The sequence below is a fragment of the Plasmodium relictum genome, assembly GCF_900005765.1.
Source record: "Plasmodium relictum strain SGS1 genome assembly, chromosome: 13".
Taxonomy (NCBI): domain Eukaryota; phylum Apicomplexa; class Aconoidasida; order Haemosporida; family Plasmodiidae; genus Plasmodium; species Plasmodium relictum.
Genome location: NC_041691.1, coordinates 1,860,712 through 1,879,194, shown reverse-complemented (window position 1 = coordinate 1,879,194; position 18,483 = coordinate 1,860,712). Strand labels below are relative to the sequence as shown.

Sequence of the window (18,483 nt, the reverse complement as noted above, 5' to 3'; positions counted from 1 at the left end):
ATTTAGAAAAAAAAAAAAAAAAAGGATAAATAACATTGTAATTTTTTTGTATTTTATTGCATATAGTTTATATTTCATTTCGAATATTGTATATTAACTATATTTTTTCTATATTTTTATTTTTTTTTGGTGTAGATTTTTAAATATAACTATTTTGATTATGAATAAAAAATATAAAAAAACTTTTTTATGGGGTTCATTTTTTCTGTCTGTTAAATCATTAAAATGATGATTAAAGAAAAAGTGAATAATAAGTTGATTTTACTTTTTTCTTTATTGTTAATCCTTTTTTTCTATTTTTTATAACTTTCTTTATTCGCTTTTTTCTTTTTTTTTTTATTTTACAACTATATATATTTATTCCATTTTTTTTTTTTTTTACAAAAAATATATATTTTTATGTGTAATTTATTTCTTTCCCCATTTTATTTTAAAATTACAACTATAATAAAATGATTACTATTAATGAATATATTATTTGAGTTATTTTACTTTATTTAATTTTTTTTTTTTTTTTTTTTTAGTTTAAGAAGAAAATTAAACATACTAAATGGAAAAGCTAAGAATAAATGAGAATAAAATTATTGAAAATAGAGAAAAAAATAAATTAAAAAATTTTGAGCATAATGATATAATATTCTTTAAGCAAAAAGATAAAAGTAAAATAGGAATAGGAAGAATAATAAATTTTAATACTGAACTAAAATTAAATAATATTAATTTAAATTCAAACAAAAAGGTTTCTTTAGCTAACTATTTAAAAATTTTGAATAATTTAAGTAATAGTAAATATGTATATAGCTTAATTAATTCTTTAAGCAAGGATAATTTAGACAATGACAATGAAGATGTTATTACAAATGAAAAAAATGTTAATAAAATTTATGAAAAAAAGGAAAGAAATATTTTAAGTTATTTTAGTAAAAAAGAGAGAAATGTTTCCAATTCCAGTTCCACTTTAAAAAAAAATATGAATGGCAATCATTCTTATGAATCTGAAAAGAAAATCAAACAAAATGGGAAAGTTTCATTCAATAGTAGTATAAGTAAAACTAAACTTATAAATGAAGAAAGAAAAAAATCAAGTAAAGTTTTTTATATTATTCAATCATTCGAAACTTATAAATATTTAATACAATATAAAAAAGCTTTTAAGCATTATAAAGTTTTTTTTCATAAAAAATGGGAAAGTATCAAAACAAGTTATTGCAAAAATCTACAGAATGAAATTACTTTTGAATTAGCTATGAAATTATTTGAAATAAAAAAATTGTATGCTAATAACAAGAATTTACAAAATATTATGATCAATAATTTAATAAAAATTTATAGGAGTGAAAAACATTTTCATGCAGATTATTTTTTTTTAAATTTGATAAAAAAAATAGATGTAAGAATTATACTGCAAAACAATGTTTTACTAACTAACGATGATATAAATGATATGATTTCTACATATGATAAAAATAAGAAAGAAACTAATGAAAAAATCGATCATAATACTAGTGATAAATGCAAAATAAATAATGTTCCTGAAAAGTCAACACAAGAAAAATACGCCAATCAAAATGATATAAGTAATTGTGAAAATGAAGATGAAAAAAGTGCCGTTGAAGATTTGAAAATCGACAGTAATAATAAAAAGACTGTAAGAAAAAAAATAGTAGAAGGTGAATGTTTTCAATATGAATTAAAGGGAAATTTACTAGCAAATTTTAGATCATCTAAAGGAGTTATTTATAGAGGATTTGTTAAAAACTTATTTAAAAATAAAAATACCATTTTATCATATTTCTTAATTATACCTTCATTTTTTTGGTTTAACGATTCATATTATTTCTCTTGTTTAAATATAGATATTGATATATTTGAAATTCTTGAAATTATAAAAAAAATAGATAATTCAAAAAAATTATATATAGATAATATATCTTTTGTAAAATATCAGAATTATCAAAATTTGAAAAAATCAAATTATGAAAAAAATGAAAAAGAAATTCAAAATATACTAAAAGAAGAAAAAGACAAAAATATGCTTCAAGGATTAAAAGAAATAAATGAAGAGAAAGAAGAAAAAAATGAGGAACAAGAATTTCAAGAGAAAAATGGAAAAGAACATAAACAGGATAAGAAAAAACAAGAAAGAAAAGAAAAAATCAAAGGAAACGAAAATGAAAAAAAAACAAAGAAAAAAAGAAAAAAAGATAATGAACAAAATAAAGAAGAAAAAAAGAAAGAAAAGGATGAAAAAATTAAAAAAAGAAAAAAGGTTATAGAACAAGATGATGAAATAATAGAAAAAGAAAAAAAGGTTAAAGGAAGAAAAAAAGAACAGAAAGAAGTTAATAAAGAAAAAGAAAAAGAAAAAGAAAAAAAAAGTAAAAGAAAAAAAAAAGAAAAAGAAGCATATGAAGAAGAAGAAGGAGGAGAGAATAACTTTAGTAATAAAACAGAATTAAAAGGATTTTACAAAAAAGGATACTCATTGGATACCAATGCAACTAAGGAAGATGATAATACACATAAAAAATCAACTATTAATATAAATTATGAAGGAAAAAATTCATACATAAATAAAATAACAGACTTCTTTAAAATTTCTGAAAATAACAAGCAAAAATTGAATAACACCAATGAAGAAGAATTTTGCCAAGAAAATGAAAAAAACGAAAAAAAAAGTTATAACATAAGCAATGAAAATAAAAGTTTAAATAATGAAAATGAAAATATAAATAGTAATTTTGTGTATTATAAAAGTGAAAACATAAATAATAAAAATTTAATTGATATAGATGAAAATACAAGTGATAAAAATAAAAATAAAAATATAAATAATAAAAATGAAAATACAAATAATAATTGTATAGAAGATAAAAATATAAATAATAAAAATGAAAATACAAATAATAATTGTATAGAAGATAAAAATATAAATAATGAAAGTGAAAATATAAATAATAAAAATGAAAATATAAACACTGAAAATGAAAATATAAACATTAAAAATGAAAATACAAATATCAAAAATGAAAGTATAACGACTAAAAATGAAAATATAACTATTAAAAGTGAAAGTATAACTACTAAAAATGAAAATATAACTATTAAAAATGAAAATATAAATATTAAAAATGAAAATATAAATATTAAAAATGAAAATGTAAATATTAAAAACCAAAGTATAAATATTGAAAATGAATATACAAACAATAAAATTGCAAATGATAAGGATGAAAATATAAATGACAAAAATGAAAATGCAAACAAAATTAAAAAAGATAAAGATGAAAATATAGATGGTATCAGTATATGTAATGAAGATGAATTATTGAAACTTGAAAAAAAGGAAAATTGTTTAAAAATAGAAAATAATTTAAAATATAGTAATGAATATATAAATAAAGATGATAAAATTTCTAATAACAATTATACTTTAAAAATATATAATGATATACAGACAGATAATAATAGTTTCCTTAAAAATAGGAATTCAGAATATATGAAAAGATTAATAGAAATTGAAAAAATAAAAAAAATAGAAATGTTATATAGATACTGCAAAGAAGATATAAACATTTTATTATATATTTATGTAATGCATATATATATTAATAAATTATGCAAACACGTCATTGTGAAAGTTTTAAATCCTAAATGTAAAAATTTAAAAAAAAAAAAGTATGAAGATCGTGATTTTATTTTAACACCATTAATTGGGTATTCATATGCAAATTTTTATTATTTAAAATTAAATAAAATGAAAAAGAAATTAAAAACAGATAAAAAAATAGATAAGAAGAATTACAAATTGATAAATCAAAAGTTGATAAAAAAAGAAAGAAAAAGGAGAAAAAAAAATGAATTAAAAAGTGAAACAGATATAGAAAAAAAAAAGATTCACAGTAGCTCGTCAAGTGATAGTTCTTTTAAAAGCAAAATTTTAAAAGGAAAAAATAATCCTCTAATGAAAGACGTTAATAAAAAACTTAAAAAAATGCAAATAACTAAATGTAGCAAGAAAAATATAAATTTATATTTATGGGGTATCTTTAACTGGAATTATAAAAAGACATTACGTATATCCTTTAATAATATTTCTAATAGAAAAATAAGCAACTATGATGTTTACAATTTTTTTTTTTATAATTATGAAACTCTTTCTGACTTAAGTAAAATTTTTCATAACATTATATTATTTACTATTATAACTATATGAATATATACATATATATATGAGTAATACTTCATTCAATATCTTATATTAATATTTATATTTTTATATTTTTTTTTTTTTTTTTTTGTAGGTGAAATAGATAAAGACTTAAACAAATTAATAAATATTTATAAAAATATAAAAACTATTTTATATCAAAATTCTTCAATATATGGAGATTTATTTTTGCTCAAAGTTAAAAACAATTTGATAAAAACTAATTCAGATGAAGAGGTAATAAAAATATAAATTTAATTTTTAATCATATTTCAATACTTTTTATATAATGAAAATATAAATTTTTTTTTCTTTAATTGAAATAAAATACATAATAAAAAAAGTGAGAAAATTTTTTTAATATATATTAAAATGAACTTTTATGTTTTTAAAGATTCAAAAATATTCATATTTTTAGTAGATGTATTTATACATATATGTTTTTTTTTTTTTTTTTTTTTTTTTAGTTAATAAATTTCTGGTTAAAAACATTAGATGAATTATATGGAATTAAAGAAGGGTTTTATAAATTTTTTTAAAATTATATATATTTAAAAAAATAAAATAAAATAAAACTTTTTGCTCTTTTTTTTAAGTTTACTTTATAAAAATATTTTTTAAAATTTTATTTACTTGTATTTTTAATATCCTGATAATATCTTTTAATTAAATTTTATTTATGAATCCATTGCTTTATTTATTTATTTTATTTAAAAATAAAAATTGAGTCTGTATTTTTTCGTTGAAATAGTAATATGAAAAAAAAAAAAAAAAATCTACGTCAATATTTTTTTTTTATATATATAAAAGTTAAAAAATTGTGCATAGAAATACAAAAAATTCTGTTTACTTTTAACAAAAATGAAAAGATACTTGATGAAAAAATGAAAAAAAAATATATGATTTTATTTAAATATATTAAAGTGAAAAACTTTATTGTAAAACAAAGTAATTTTAAAACATATTGTGATTTTACTGAAAAAAAAAAAAAGATAAATCATATTTCATATTCTCTGCCTATAGAAAAAGAAAATGAGAAATATAATTTCGAAATATTAATTAAAACAATAAAGAACAGGGCAGATGAATATAATCTAATAAAAATAAAAGAAATACAAGATAAAATTTTAATTCACCTTAATAATTTTAATATAAATGAAGTAATATCAATATTTATATATTCCTTCAAATATAACTTACTAAATTCAAAGATACTAGCTGAGATAATTGAATACTTATTTCGGAATTCTTGTTTTTTAAATTCTAAACATCTTTATGTCTTAATGTTAATAAGAAAAAAGTTATATTCTGAAAATATTAATTATCTCTTTAATGAAAAAAATGAAAGTATTAATAAAACAAAAGATTTTATAAAAGATATTGATGAAAATTTTTCTTGGAAAATAAAATATTACAAGGAAATTGAAGAAAATATATTCTCTTCTACTAAAAATGGAGATTGTTCAAATGAAAAATGTATTCAAGAAATTGAAGATAATACACTAAATAAGTGGTGCTATTCCAATAAAATAGAAATAACTGAAAAAAATGCAAAAGAAGAGGAAATATATAAAAATGATATATATAAATATGAAGTAAATAAAAAATTTCAAACATTTTTACAAGAACATTTTATATTAAATGAAGAAGATATCTCTACCGAAATGAAAAAAGCATACTTAAAAATTAAAAATATATTGTTACATAATTACAATAATATTTATTTGAATATAAAAAACAATATGTATACCAGTTTGTTATTACTAAATTATTTATATGATGAAGATATCATTAAAAAAGAAGAATTCTTAAAAATTGTGTATAATATAAATATAGAATTTAATTTAGATATATTTCATAATAATAAAAGTGATAAAAATAGCTCTTACTCTAATTCTATTATTAATTTATATATCCAAGAACAAAGTAAAAATGAAACTATTTATGATTTATATATTCTTACGCATTTTAATTTATTAAAAAATATGTTTAAAAAAAGTAACTATATTAGTGATGAACATTTATTTGAAAAAATTGAAAACTTTATTTCATTAGATGAAGAAGCTTACATAAATAAAAAATTGTATTTTGATACATTTAAAATGTTTTTTGATAATTGTTTACATATAAAAGATAATATTAATTATTTAAAATTACTTTATTTGAATATAATATCCCAAGAAATATTTAAATTATTCAGTGATAATAAAGTATGTAAAAATATAAAAATAAATTATATAGTTCTTAGAAATATAAAATGTGTAAATATCTTAAAAGAAAAAGACTCTAACCTTACTTATTATTTTTTAAGTATATTATATTATCTTAGAAAAAATAATCTATTAAATTACAAGATGAATTTATATGATGATAATTTATTTGATATAGAAAAACTTCACAGTAAATATTTGCTTTTTCTAAATTCATTAAATAATTATAATTTATACGAAATTTTTATAGATAATAATACTTCAGAAGATGAGTTTGATACTAAATATGTAAAAAAAAATAAAAAAAAAGAGAATAAAAAAATAGATGAGTTAAAGAATAATTTTTTTTGTTACTTTATGATAGAATTTACTTTTAATATTATACAATATTTCAATAAAACAGATATATATGTGAAATTACTTATTTTTAAGTGTATAAGACTGTTAGATTTTAAAAATGAATATTTAATTGATATAATTAATGAACATTTTTTTAACTTTTTTATAAGGAAATCATTTTATATTGACAATAACTATTTTTTTTATTTTTTGGAATATTTACTAATACTAGTCCTTTATTTTCCCTCGAATTTTTTTTATTTATTAAACTACATAGATAAAAATAAATTTAAAAATTTACTAGATTCAGTTAAAGAAAAAAAAATATATATATATAAACTAAAGAAAATATATGATAATATTAATGTAAAAATTAATGAAAATGAAAAAAAGGTAAAAAATAATTTAAAAAATGAATGTTTTATCAATTATAATATAAAAGAAATTCAAAGTTTTCAAAATATTTTATATGATTTTTTATTTTTGTAAATAAATTTATAAATACCTTTTTAATTAAAAATTATGATACATTAAAAAAATTTATAAAAATATTTTCAATAATTAAAATTTAATTTAAATAAATACGATAAAGACAGAAAAATATATATTTGTAATCATAGTTAACTTTTTATTTTTTATGTGAATATATAAATAAAAGTAAATTTTTTTTTTCATGTGGAAGTAATTTTTAATTATAAATTATATAAATTACTAAAAAATATTCTTGACAAATTTAATTTATATGTTATAATTTTAAATTAAAAATTTATTTTTATAGGATTATAATTTTTAAATTTCATAAAATATAAAATATATAATTAACCTTTTATATTTTAATTATGTAGTAATTTTAATATAAATTCATTTTTATTTATTTATTTTATTTTTAATAGTAGATGAACCCATGTTTAATATTTTTAATCATTTGTATTTTATTTCATTTATAAATTAATATAAATAATGAATAAATATTAAAATATACATTATTAAATATGATTAATTTCAAATTAATTTTTTATTTGTAATATATATACTATTCTATTTTTATGATACTTTTCGTTATTTCAATATTTCTCTTATTGTTTTTGTATTTTTTTTTTAAAATAAAAATATAACTTAATCATTTTTACTATATTTATTTTTTTTATGTAATGATTATGATTAACACTTAAATAATTTCACTAAAAACTTGAACAGGAACTGTCTATATTTTTTCAAAATTTTAGAACTATTTTTTTTTTTAAATATAAAAAAAAAAAATTTATGGTTAAAGAAAAATAGATACTAGAATCTAAGGATAATTAAAGAAATAAATAAAAAAAGTATTTATACATAAATGTTAAATTGAAAACTTATTCTTTAATAAAAAAAAAAAAAATTAAGAAAATAAGAATCATATATATATATATATATGAAAACGTTAAATATAAAAGTTATCTACTACTACTTATTATAAAAAAAAAAAAAAATTAAATAAATGTAGAAATTCATGAAATTTATATCAAATAAGAATTCATTATACAAGATAAAAATTAAATATCTATGTAAGTTTATCATTTTTATTTCAATTATATTTTAATATTATTTGTATAATTAAAGTATTCTGCATGGAAAATTAAAATATTATATCAATTTTTAAAATTAATATATATTTTGTTGAGTCGTTTCACTGTGCATATGTTTTCTTTTTCTTTTTTTAAATTAATAAAAAAAAAAAAAAAAGACATGTAAAATTTTAATAAAATCTGGTATATTTAGTATTTTTACTTTTAATTTTTGTTAATATATTATAAAAAATTTATAAATTTTTTAAATAAAGTAAAATAATTTATTTTATCTTTTTTTCTTATATAAGAAAAAATGGAGAATATAGAATATAAATTTCAAATAAAGCCAATAGGGTAACATATTTTATATATTCATTATAAATTTCTTTTTTTTTTTTAAACTACACTATTTTATATATATTTTTTTATTATTAATTCTCAGAATAAAATATAATAAACTTCAAGAAGATAACCCAGATAAAAATTTAAATTCTAAAAATTTTAAGGCTACTAAAAATGTATAATAATAAAAAAAAAATTTTTGTTATAGAATTTTTATCATACAAAGAAAAAAATGAAAACTTTATTTTATTTATCATTTTCTTTTTTATTTTATATATATACTTAATTAAATAGAATGAAAATATATTTAATACAAAAGATAATGCAAGTTACACTAAAGTAGAAAATAAAAAAAAAGAATATAATTTATTTAAAAATGCCCGAGATATTAAAATAAATACAAATGATCAAAAGGTTAAATCTAATATAAAAAATAAAACAGGTAGCAAACTTAATGGATTTAAGGGCATTAAAGAAAAAAAAAGTAAAGTAAATTATTTAAATAAATGTGATATAAAATCAGAAAAAATACAATCTGTTAATATAAATAATAGTGAAAACGAAAAATGTAATTCTATAAAATATTTAAATAAAAATTTTACGCAAAATGAAAAAAATAGTAAAATGTGTACAAAGTTAATAAAAAATGATGATAATTATCTAAATGAGCTTCTAAAAAAAGAAAATATATGTATTCAATCTGAAAAATGTGATGAATATAATAAGGAAAATAAAATCTCCATTCTTTCTAGTGGTTCAACATTAGAAGAAAGTTCAGAAGAAGATATTCAAAATTTAGATTTAATAGAACAATATAAGAAAACAAAAAAAAAAGAATTAGAAACAAAAAGAAAAAAGATAATTCTATATAAAAGATCAAAACTAATAAAAAAATCAACTTATAAAAATGCTCAGACACAAGTTTTTCTTGATGATTTTTCTAAATATTATGAGTATATAAAATTAAAAAAAAAAGAAAAGTCAAAATTAAAAAAATATAAATAAATAGGAAAATATAAGATTACATAAAAATTTTAATAATAAAATTAATAATAGAAAAATATTAAAGACAAAAGTTGAAATAAAATTAATACTTAGAATACCAAATAAATATGCATTCAACAATAAATAACATATATTTATATTTTTTTTTCTTTTTTTTTTTTTCATGAATTCTTTATTTTTAATATTAAAAAAGGAGAGTAAAACCTGAAATTGAAAAAATAGTTGAAGAAGTCTTAAATAAGGCATTAAAAGAAGTAATTTATTTTAATTTTTCATTGTTTTACTTAATTATTCTTATTCTATTTTTCTTTTTATTTTATCATTTTTTATTCTACTTATATAGATATATGAAGAACAAGAGTTGAAAAAAATTAAATATAAAATAGATTATTATGAAAATATAAGGAAAGAAAAGCTTTTATCCCTAAAAAACTTTGAAAAAAAAAGTGAAGATTTTTATGAAGAAACTGTAATAGCATTAATGATATTATTCAGTAGTGATATATATATATTTTCTCTTTTATTATTTTCCTTTTTTATAATTACAGCAAGAAAAAATAAAAAATAGAATTAAACTTAAAAAAGAAGTTGAAATCATAATGAAAAAAAAAATTGCACACAATAAAGCTCAAAAAAATATTCATTATATTTTTCAAAAAAATTTAGATCAATATTCATTGATGGATTTGTTACCAAACAATTTTGAGGTTGAATAAAAATTATAAAAAAATTCTATTTTTAATTTGATAGATAATATTATTATGCTTATATATTTTTTTTTTTTTATAGAAAAATATTAATTTAATCATTTTACCATGGATAAGTGAATTTATTTATTATTTAGTAAAAAAAATAAAAAAAAATTATATATATGTACTAGTGTACAAAAATGGCTAAATATAACATATCTTAATGTATACCAAAAGAAAAAAGAATAATAAAAAATAATAAAAATTAAAAATTAATAATTAATCTTAGGTAAATATAAAAAAAGAAATTGCCCATTATGTCATCACTGGTAAAAATAAATAAAAATAAAATTCTCTTAAATAAGATATTTATACATTCTTTCTTTTTAATTAAAAACTTTTAAGAAATGATTGAACAATCTCTTATATCCAATTCAGAAATATTTGAGAAATTTAAAAGGTTAAATTATATTTAAAAAAAAAAATATAATAAAAATAAATTTTAAAAAAAAATGTCAATAATATTTTTTCTAAGGAATGTTCTAATAGAAAAAGAAATGAAACAGAAAACACTTTCCTGTGAAAATAAAAAATAATATAAAAATATTTTTTAAAAAAAAAACTTAAAATTCAACATACGCAAAAAGAAAAAAAAAAAAAAAGAAATACACCTTTTTTATATACTATACATTAAGAAATATATATTAACGATTAAGATTAACAAAATTAATAAAAATTGAAAAAAAAATATGTATTATACATAAAAGTAAAATATAATAATAATGAATATTTGTACTTTAAAAAAAATATAATGTAATAAATTTACTAAAAATACGAAGTATTTTTCTCCATTTTTTTTTTTTTTTTTTGTTTTTGAATAAATAATAAAATTAATAAAAATATATATAAAGAAAGAGTAAAAAAAACTATGATAATTAAGCAAGAAATTAAAAATTTTCACAAATATTATAAAGATATCCATAAAGACTCATTTTAAGTTTTGTATCGATAGACAAAAAAAAAAAAAAAAATAAAAAATAAATAAATAAATAAATAAATAAATAAATAAATAAATAAATAAATAAATAAATAAATAAATAAATTAAATAAATAATAAAATAAAAATTAAATGAGCTATAATAATAATATGAATAAGAATAAGAAGAAACTAAAAATATTATAAATATAAATAAATAAATATATAAGTTTAAAAAATTATTATTCATATATTCATATCATTTAAATAAATTAGTTACTCAAATACTAATCGTTTTTCACTTTTACTTTATTTTTTTTCATTATTAAACATTGGATGAACGTATAATTGTATATGTCTATTTTTCTTATTTTATTTCCTCTCAACTTTTATTTATTTCCTCTTCATTTTTATTTGTTTCTTCTTCATTTTTATTTATTTCTTGTTCATCTTTATTTATGTCTACTTCACTTTTATTAATATCTTCATCATTTTTATAAGCATCCTCTTCGTTTTTATTTTTTGAAGCTCTTTTTTTAAATGAATTGGATAAACTATTTATATTCAAAAAACTCTTTGATTTATTTGTTGTTGATTCTATTTTTCCTAAAATATCTTCTGCTAATTCTCTCATTTTATTTTCATGCTTATCATTTTCTATTTTCTCTTTAGTAGATTTGTCTCCTCCATTAACTGTATTAGATTGCTGCTGAACTTCTTCAGTTGGTCTTCCTCTTTTTTTTTCAGTTGCTTTTTTGCAAATAAGAACAAAATTGTCCAGAATATATTGGTTTTCTCTTATTATATATCTAATTAAAGGGAAACATTTACTTATTTTTCCTAATATTTTTTCATCTATTTGTATATTTAAAAATACTTGCATATATAAATGAAGAGCGTCTGTTTTATTAATATTTACTTCTTTCATTTTTTTAAAAATTTTTTCTACTAATGTTTCATTATATTTACTTTTTTTTATAAAAGTCAATAAAAATAGTAATATTTCTTTGTTCATTTCATATTCTAATTTTCTTTCATTCCTTGCCAAAACAGAAATCATATCACAAATATTATTAACTAATGTAATATGCGATTTTCTATCTAATTCATAAAAAAAAGATTTGGAACCACTTGATATTTTTTCATCTTTATCAATTGTTAAATACATCATATGAATAAGTAAAATATTTTTTGCTTTTACTGTATCTGTCATAAATAAATGAGTAAAAACAGAGACAGCAGTTCTTCTCATGTTTATATCTTCATCATTTAAAACTTTAAAAATATATTTGTTATAAGGTTCTAAGAGATTTGGATGCCTATATAATAAATCAGCATAACTAATTAATAACATTTTTCGTATATTTGATATAGTTTTATACATTATACCATTTTTCAATTTTTCATTTTCATCTGTTTTTTCAAATGTTGTATTTAATTTATCCCTATTTTCAATACATAAATAATCATCATTTTTTTTTATTACCTCTTCATTTTCATTATTATTTGGTAAATCTTTTATTTCCATCATATTGTTTAAATTATCAATGAATTGAACACTTTTTTTTTTTACTTCTTTATTGTTATCACACGATACTTCTACTTTATGAGTAAAAATCTGATTGTTGTCTTTAATTATAATAGAAACAATTAACTGTATAATAGATACGTGATTATTAATAATCTTTTGACAGAAATTTTGAGAAATAATAGAAAATTTGCATAATGTTAATAAACAAACAAGAACTAGTAAATACATTTCATAGTGCATATATATATTTTTCTCTTTTACATTAGATGAATCAAAAAATCTATCACATAAATTTTCTAGAGAGTCATCTTTAATTATGAATTCATTAAAAAAATTATCTGGATTTCTTAAAATTAAAAAAATTAAAGGAATAATTTTTTTTCCAAGTAAATTACTACATACAATCATATGTTCAACTACGTAATCAAAATATTCTCTATCTTTTTCTTCCTTAGTACACATCCCATAATTATTATCACTTTTTGATACAATTTTCTTTAATTTATTTTGTATTTTTTCTGCATATATATATGTATATAAGCCTAAATGTCCAGATACAAATATAAATTTTGTTAAAGTAAAGCATGAAACCTTATTAAAAAAGTTGTTTTCTTCTATCTTTTTATCTGTTATTTTTTCATCATCATCGTTGTTGTTTATAATATTATCTACATTTTTTTTATTACATATTATGTTTAAAATACTTTTTAATTTTGCAGTGAATATAATAAGAAAATCATCGAAATGCTCATACATACTTTCAATAATTGATTGGCAGCATCTAAACCAAATATTTTTATGATCATATAAATAATAATAATCATCTGAATACTTACTATTTTTCATTTGATAATTACTACTGTTATTTTCTTTAAAATTATCCAATATATTAGATGAATTCTTTTTGAAAAAGTTTTCTTCTTCATTTTCATTTTTATCGACAATATGATCAAAAATTAAATTAAATAAAATAATTAATAAATTTTGTATAATTTTATTGGTTTTATTATACCTCAAAATTAAAATTAAAAGATTTATGAAATGCAAATTATACTTATATTGATTTATAAATAATATTATAAGATGTTTTCTTTTATTACTAAAAATAAAATAATGTTCTTTTTTTCCTTTCTTTAAATTAACAGTGTGAATAGAATAACACAAGATTTTCATTAGAATTAAAGCTCCTTCTTTTATAATTAAATTTTTATTTTCACTAAATGTATCGACAAAAATAATGTTAAATAATTCATCCAGTAATTTGCTAATGCTTACATTAGTTTTTTCTTGTAGTAATAAGCATTCTATTATTTTTTCTATACAAGACAAATCTTTTAATTTGCTATTAAGAGTAACATTAATTAATCTAAATGCACTAATTCTATAATCATCACAATAAATATTTACATTAACAAATTCATTTATTATCATTTCAACAATACTACTATTATTACTAAAAATCAAAGACCATACTTTATTCATTTGTTCTTCAGCTATTTTATTTCCACATAAGTGAGCTAATATTATAAATCTAATGGAACTTTTTTGATCTGTTTCTATAACTGAATATAATAACTTAAAGCATAAGTCAACACACTGATCTACGATCATTGAAATAAATAAAACTTCATTGTACATTTTTATTAGTAAATCAAATTTGCTTTGATAATTATTTTCATTTGATTTTTCTTTTAATACAGAGGATGAAGTAGTATCATCATCACTATCAGAAAGATTAATTCTCTTTTGATTTTTTCCATTTTTCTTCACATCATTCTTAACATTTTTTTTTGTTTCTTTTCCATTTTCACAATTAGAATTACTTCTTTCATTTTTAATTTTACCTCTAGATTCCTTTTCTACTAATAAATTTTTTCTCTTATTCAAATTATTTAATTCTTTTTTTATTTTATTTGTGTTTAATGGAATTACATATTTATTTTTTACTACATCACTTGCTATACAAGAAAGCAAAGAAAATGCTCTTTGTCTAACTAAGGGAGATTTATCATTTATTCGTTCACTGCATATTAGGCATAGATTATTATAATAATTTAAAGGGATAAAATTATTCTCTATCAATTCTTGAAAAATTTTTAATAAATGACAACGAACATGCAACTTAGAATCATATTGCCTTGATATTAACACATTCATAATAAATGCTCTATTTTTTAAGCATTCTTTAAAACATAACTGTAAAAAGTGAGTATCATCTAGAACTATTTTATTTATGATGTCTTTATATGTACTCATGCTACCTTCATTTATATTTAAATATAATGATTTTAAAAAAGTTTTCATTTTTTTTTTTTTTTTTTTTTTGTTTATATTTTTCCTTTTTATTTTTTTTTTGTTTTTTTTTTTTTCTTTAGAACTCTTGTTATCTAAATTACTATTTTTTTTTGTTATTCCTTTTTTCGATGCACCATAATCACTATTAAATTCATCTTCTTCAGAAAATTCTTCATCATCTTCTGTAAAATTATCATTTTCTTCATCGTAATCCTCATTTTCCTCATAATCCTCCTCATCATCTTCTTCATAGAAATTATTTTTAAAAGTATCACCTAATTCATAATTATCAATTGAGTTTTTGCAATTTTCTTTTATTTCTTCACTAGCTTTTGCTAAAGTTATAAAATTCTTAAAAATCTCAAAAATGGACTTTCTTATATAATAAATATCTATACCTAACATATCCGTTAAATCTTTTAAATAAGTAAGCAAATAACAACTTAAATTTTTCGAAAAATATTCAAGAAAATTTAATACATTAATTATTTCATTTTGCATATGTGCCTGCACACTTAAATTTAGATATAACAAAGCATTTTCTTTTATATAATCAATGAATTCTTTTATAATAATTAAAGGAATATCAGTATTTCTTACTCTTAGTATTGCATCACATACGTTTATATTAGAACATTTTTTACAGTAATTTAAAAATATGTATGTAAAAGAAAAAGAATAAAATTTATCAGATGAAACATTTTCATTTTTGTTATTTTTATTTTTATTGCTATCATTATCGATATTATCATTATCATTATTAATTCTATCATTATCAATATTAATATTATTTTTATTATTGTCATTCTCATGACTATTATTAATATCATAATTATCTTTTGAATATTCCATATGTGACATAATATTGTACGAACTATTTTCTTCTTTTTTGTCTATTAAAGAAAAATCACTATTCTCTTTTTTGATATATAATTTTAACAATGTTCCTATTATAACAGATATGTGATTATGATAAACACTCATATTAAATATATTGTTATTTTCTTGATTAATTAAATATATATTTAAAAAAAATTGCAAATATAAATCAGTTATAGAATTGTTTAATTCACTATAAAAAATATTAAAGTTTATATTGCTTAACAATAAAATTATATTATTTAAAAGACAATTTATATTTTTTAATGCAATGTTTGTTTCTTCCTCATTATCTTTTTTTTGCTTTTTTCTTCCTCTTTGAGTATTTACAATAACTTCCGTATTTTGTTGTTTACTAAAATTTTTATTATAATAAAAATTAAAAATATTTATATATATGAAAGTTAAAGCATTGAAATATGAAACTAAAGTTTCATTAATTTCAAAAAAAGTAAACTTTTTTTTTTTCTCATTTAATGAATATTCTTTCTGATTATCTTCTAAGCATTTAATGATAATATTCATTATACTATTATTTGAGCTTAATAAAATCTTCAATTTATCCAAATTCTCAGATTCATTATTTATATTACAATTTTCTATGCATTTAAAATAATTTTTAAATATATCTACACTTTTTTCTATTAAAATAGTTAAGCAACCAAAAATTTTTTCTTGTTCTATATCATTGAAATTATCGGATATCCTAATATAATTGAAAACAGTATCAAAACCTTCCTGACATAACAATAATAAAAGATGACTATAACTTTCATTAATAAAATTAAAAAAATTAATTATTGAATCAGCTTTTAAATTAATATTATCAAGGTCTACTGCGTCACATGCATATATATATTCATTTTTTCTTATACTTATATCTTTTATAAAATTTTCAATATTATTGTCTATTGGAAGTTTAAATTTTTTTATCTTCCCTTGTAACATTATTAATATGTGTTAATAAATAAAAAAAAAAAAAATAGTCATTAATCAACAACGAATCATTTACAATTTACAAAATTTTAATAATTTTTCTTTTTGGAGAATGTTAACAATCGAAAAAAAGGGAAAAATGGAGAAAAGGAGAAAACGAAAAATAATTAAGAATTATATATATATATATATAATGTAATACAAGTATTACATTTAAAATTTTTCTTAATAAATAGTATATATTTAAAAAAATTTCAAACCATTTACTTATTCTGTTAAATTGTTATATTTCAATCTTTTCTGCATTTTTAAAGCGGTATAAAAAATAAAAATTTTAATAATACTTATTCAAAAAAAAAAAAAAAAATATATATATATCTTACAAATATATATATACTTAGAATTATATTTGTATCAACTTTCATTTTATAAAACCAAAAACATAATCAAATTTAATTATTATTATTATTATAAATATAAAAAATGTTTTATATTTTTAAAAATGTTCTAAAAAAAAAAAAGAAAAAAAGAAAAAAAAAGAAAAAATTATTTCATTTAATTTTCCTTTAAATAAATAGTCAAAATAAACTATAATTTTCAAAATAAATTAAAAGGAAATATATAATAATTTTTTTTTTTTTATTTAATTTAATTTGGAAATTAATATTTTTTCATTTTTCCTCTTTTTAGTATTATATGATTTTTTATTTTTTTTCCTTTTATTTTCAATTTAAAAAAAAAAAATATATTTTAAAAAATCAACAAATTTGTTATTCGTATTTATATTGAATTTAAAAAAGGTAAAAAAAGACAAAAATATATATATTATTAAACTGAAGCTAGTAGGATTATTAAGTATTCATATAATACTTACATTCTTATATAAAAAGAAGTAAAATAATTAAATGACTCTATATACTTAAATATTTTTAAATAAAATGAAATCATATGCATCTTTGATAAAATATTTATGATACTAGGAAAAAATAAAAATAAACTTTAAAGTATGAAAAATAGTTTAATAAAGTATTTTTAAAATAATTTTATTGAAAAAAAAAAGAAAAAAATTAAAATTTTAAGTTACATTTATAATTTATTTAGAAATATTTTAGAGGAAAAAAATAAAGTAAAACAAAAATGTGAATATTAATGTGTTATTTCTTGAGTAAAATAATGGCAGATTTTAAAAAACATGAGTTAACATATTTTTTGTTATTATTTGCTACTATATATACTCAAGAATTTTTAATTCACATATTTTTAATAGCTTATAAGAAAAATATAAGTTAATATTTATTTAAAATTTATTTCAGTAACCAAAAATTAGAAAAATATACTTTCTGATATATCAAATTAAAAAAAAATATAAAGATAACAATATAAAAAATATCAAAATAAATAAATATGCTTGTAAAAATCAGATGCCTTATTTTTTATTATTTTTTTTTTTTTTTTTGGTAATCTAAAATTTATAATATATAAAGATGTCTAAATTAAAAAATAAATAGTTTATCTTATAAAATT

The 18,483-nt window shown here is 16.8% G+C and overlaps 4 protein-coding genes across 4 annotated transcripts; 3 read left to right on the top strand and 1 right to left on the bottom strand.

Annotated features, from left to right (window-relative positions):
* Positions 1-550: 550 nt before the first annotated feature.
* On the top strand, positions 551-4,749 carry PRELSG_1348200 (conserved Plasmodium protein, unknown function; the record flags this gene model as incomplete). Its single annotated transcript, XM_028679027.1, has 3 exons — positions 551-4,169; positions 4,305-4,447; positions 4,678-4,749. The coding sequence occupies 3 exons, from the start codon at positions 551-553 to the stop codon at positions 4,747-4,749; spliced, it is 3,834 nt and encodes a 1,277-aa protein (XP_028536114.1).
* Positions 4,750-5,094: 345 nt separating this feature from the next.
* Positions 5,095-7,248, top strand: PRELSG_1348100 (conserved Plasmodium protein, unknown function; the record flags this gene model as incomplete). Its single annotated transcript, XM_028679026.1, has 1 exon — positions 5,095-7,248. One exon carries the CDS (start codon positions 5,095-5,097, stop codon positions 7,246-7,248), a length of 2,154 nt encoding a protein of 717 aa, XP_028536113.1.
* Positions 7,249-8,619: 1,371 nt separating this feature from the next.
* Positions 8,620-10,818, top strand: PRELSG_1348000 (conserved Plasmodium protein, unknown function; the record flags this gene model as incomplete). The annotated part of the gene is made up of 9 exons (XM_028679025.1): positions 8,620-8,660; positions 8,749-8,824; positions 8,943-9,601; positions 9,847-9,907; positions 9,997-10,122; positions 10,202-10,360; positions 10,443-10,496; positions 10,632-10,671; positions 10,748-10,818. 9 exons carry the CDS (start codon positions 8,620-8,622, stop codon positions 10,816-10,818), a joined length of 1,287 nt encoding a protein of 428 aa, XP_028536112.1.
* Positions 10,819-11,700: 882 nt separating this feature from the next.
* On the bottom strand, positions 11,701-16,971 carry PRELSG_1347900 (conserved Plasmodium protein, unknown function; the record flags this gene model as incomplete). Its single annotated transcript, XM_028679024.1, has 1 exon — positions 11,701-16,971. One exon carries the CDS (start codon positions 16,969-16,971, stop codon positions 11,701-11,703), a length of 5,271 nt encoding a protein of 1,756 aa, XP_028536111.1.
* Between the last annotated feature and the right edge of the window lie 1,512 nt (positions 16,972-18,483).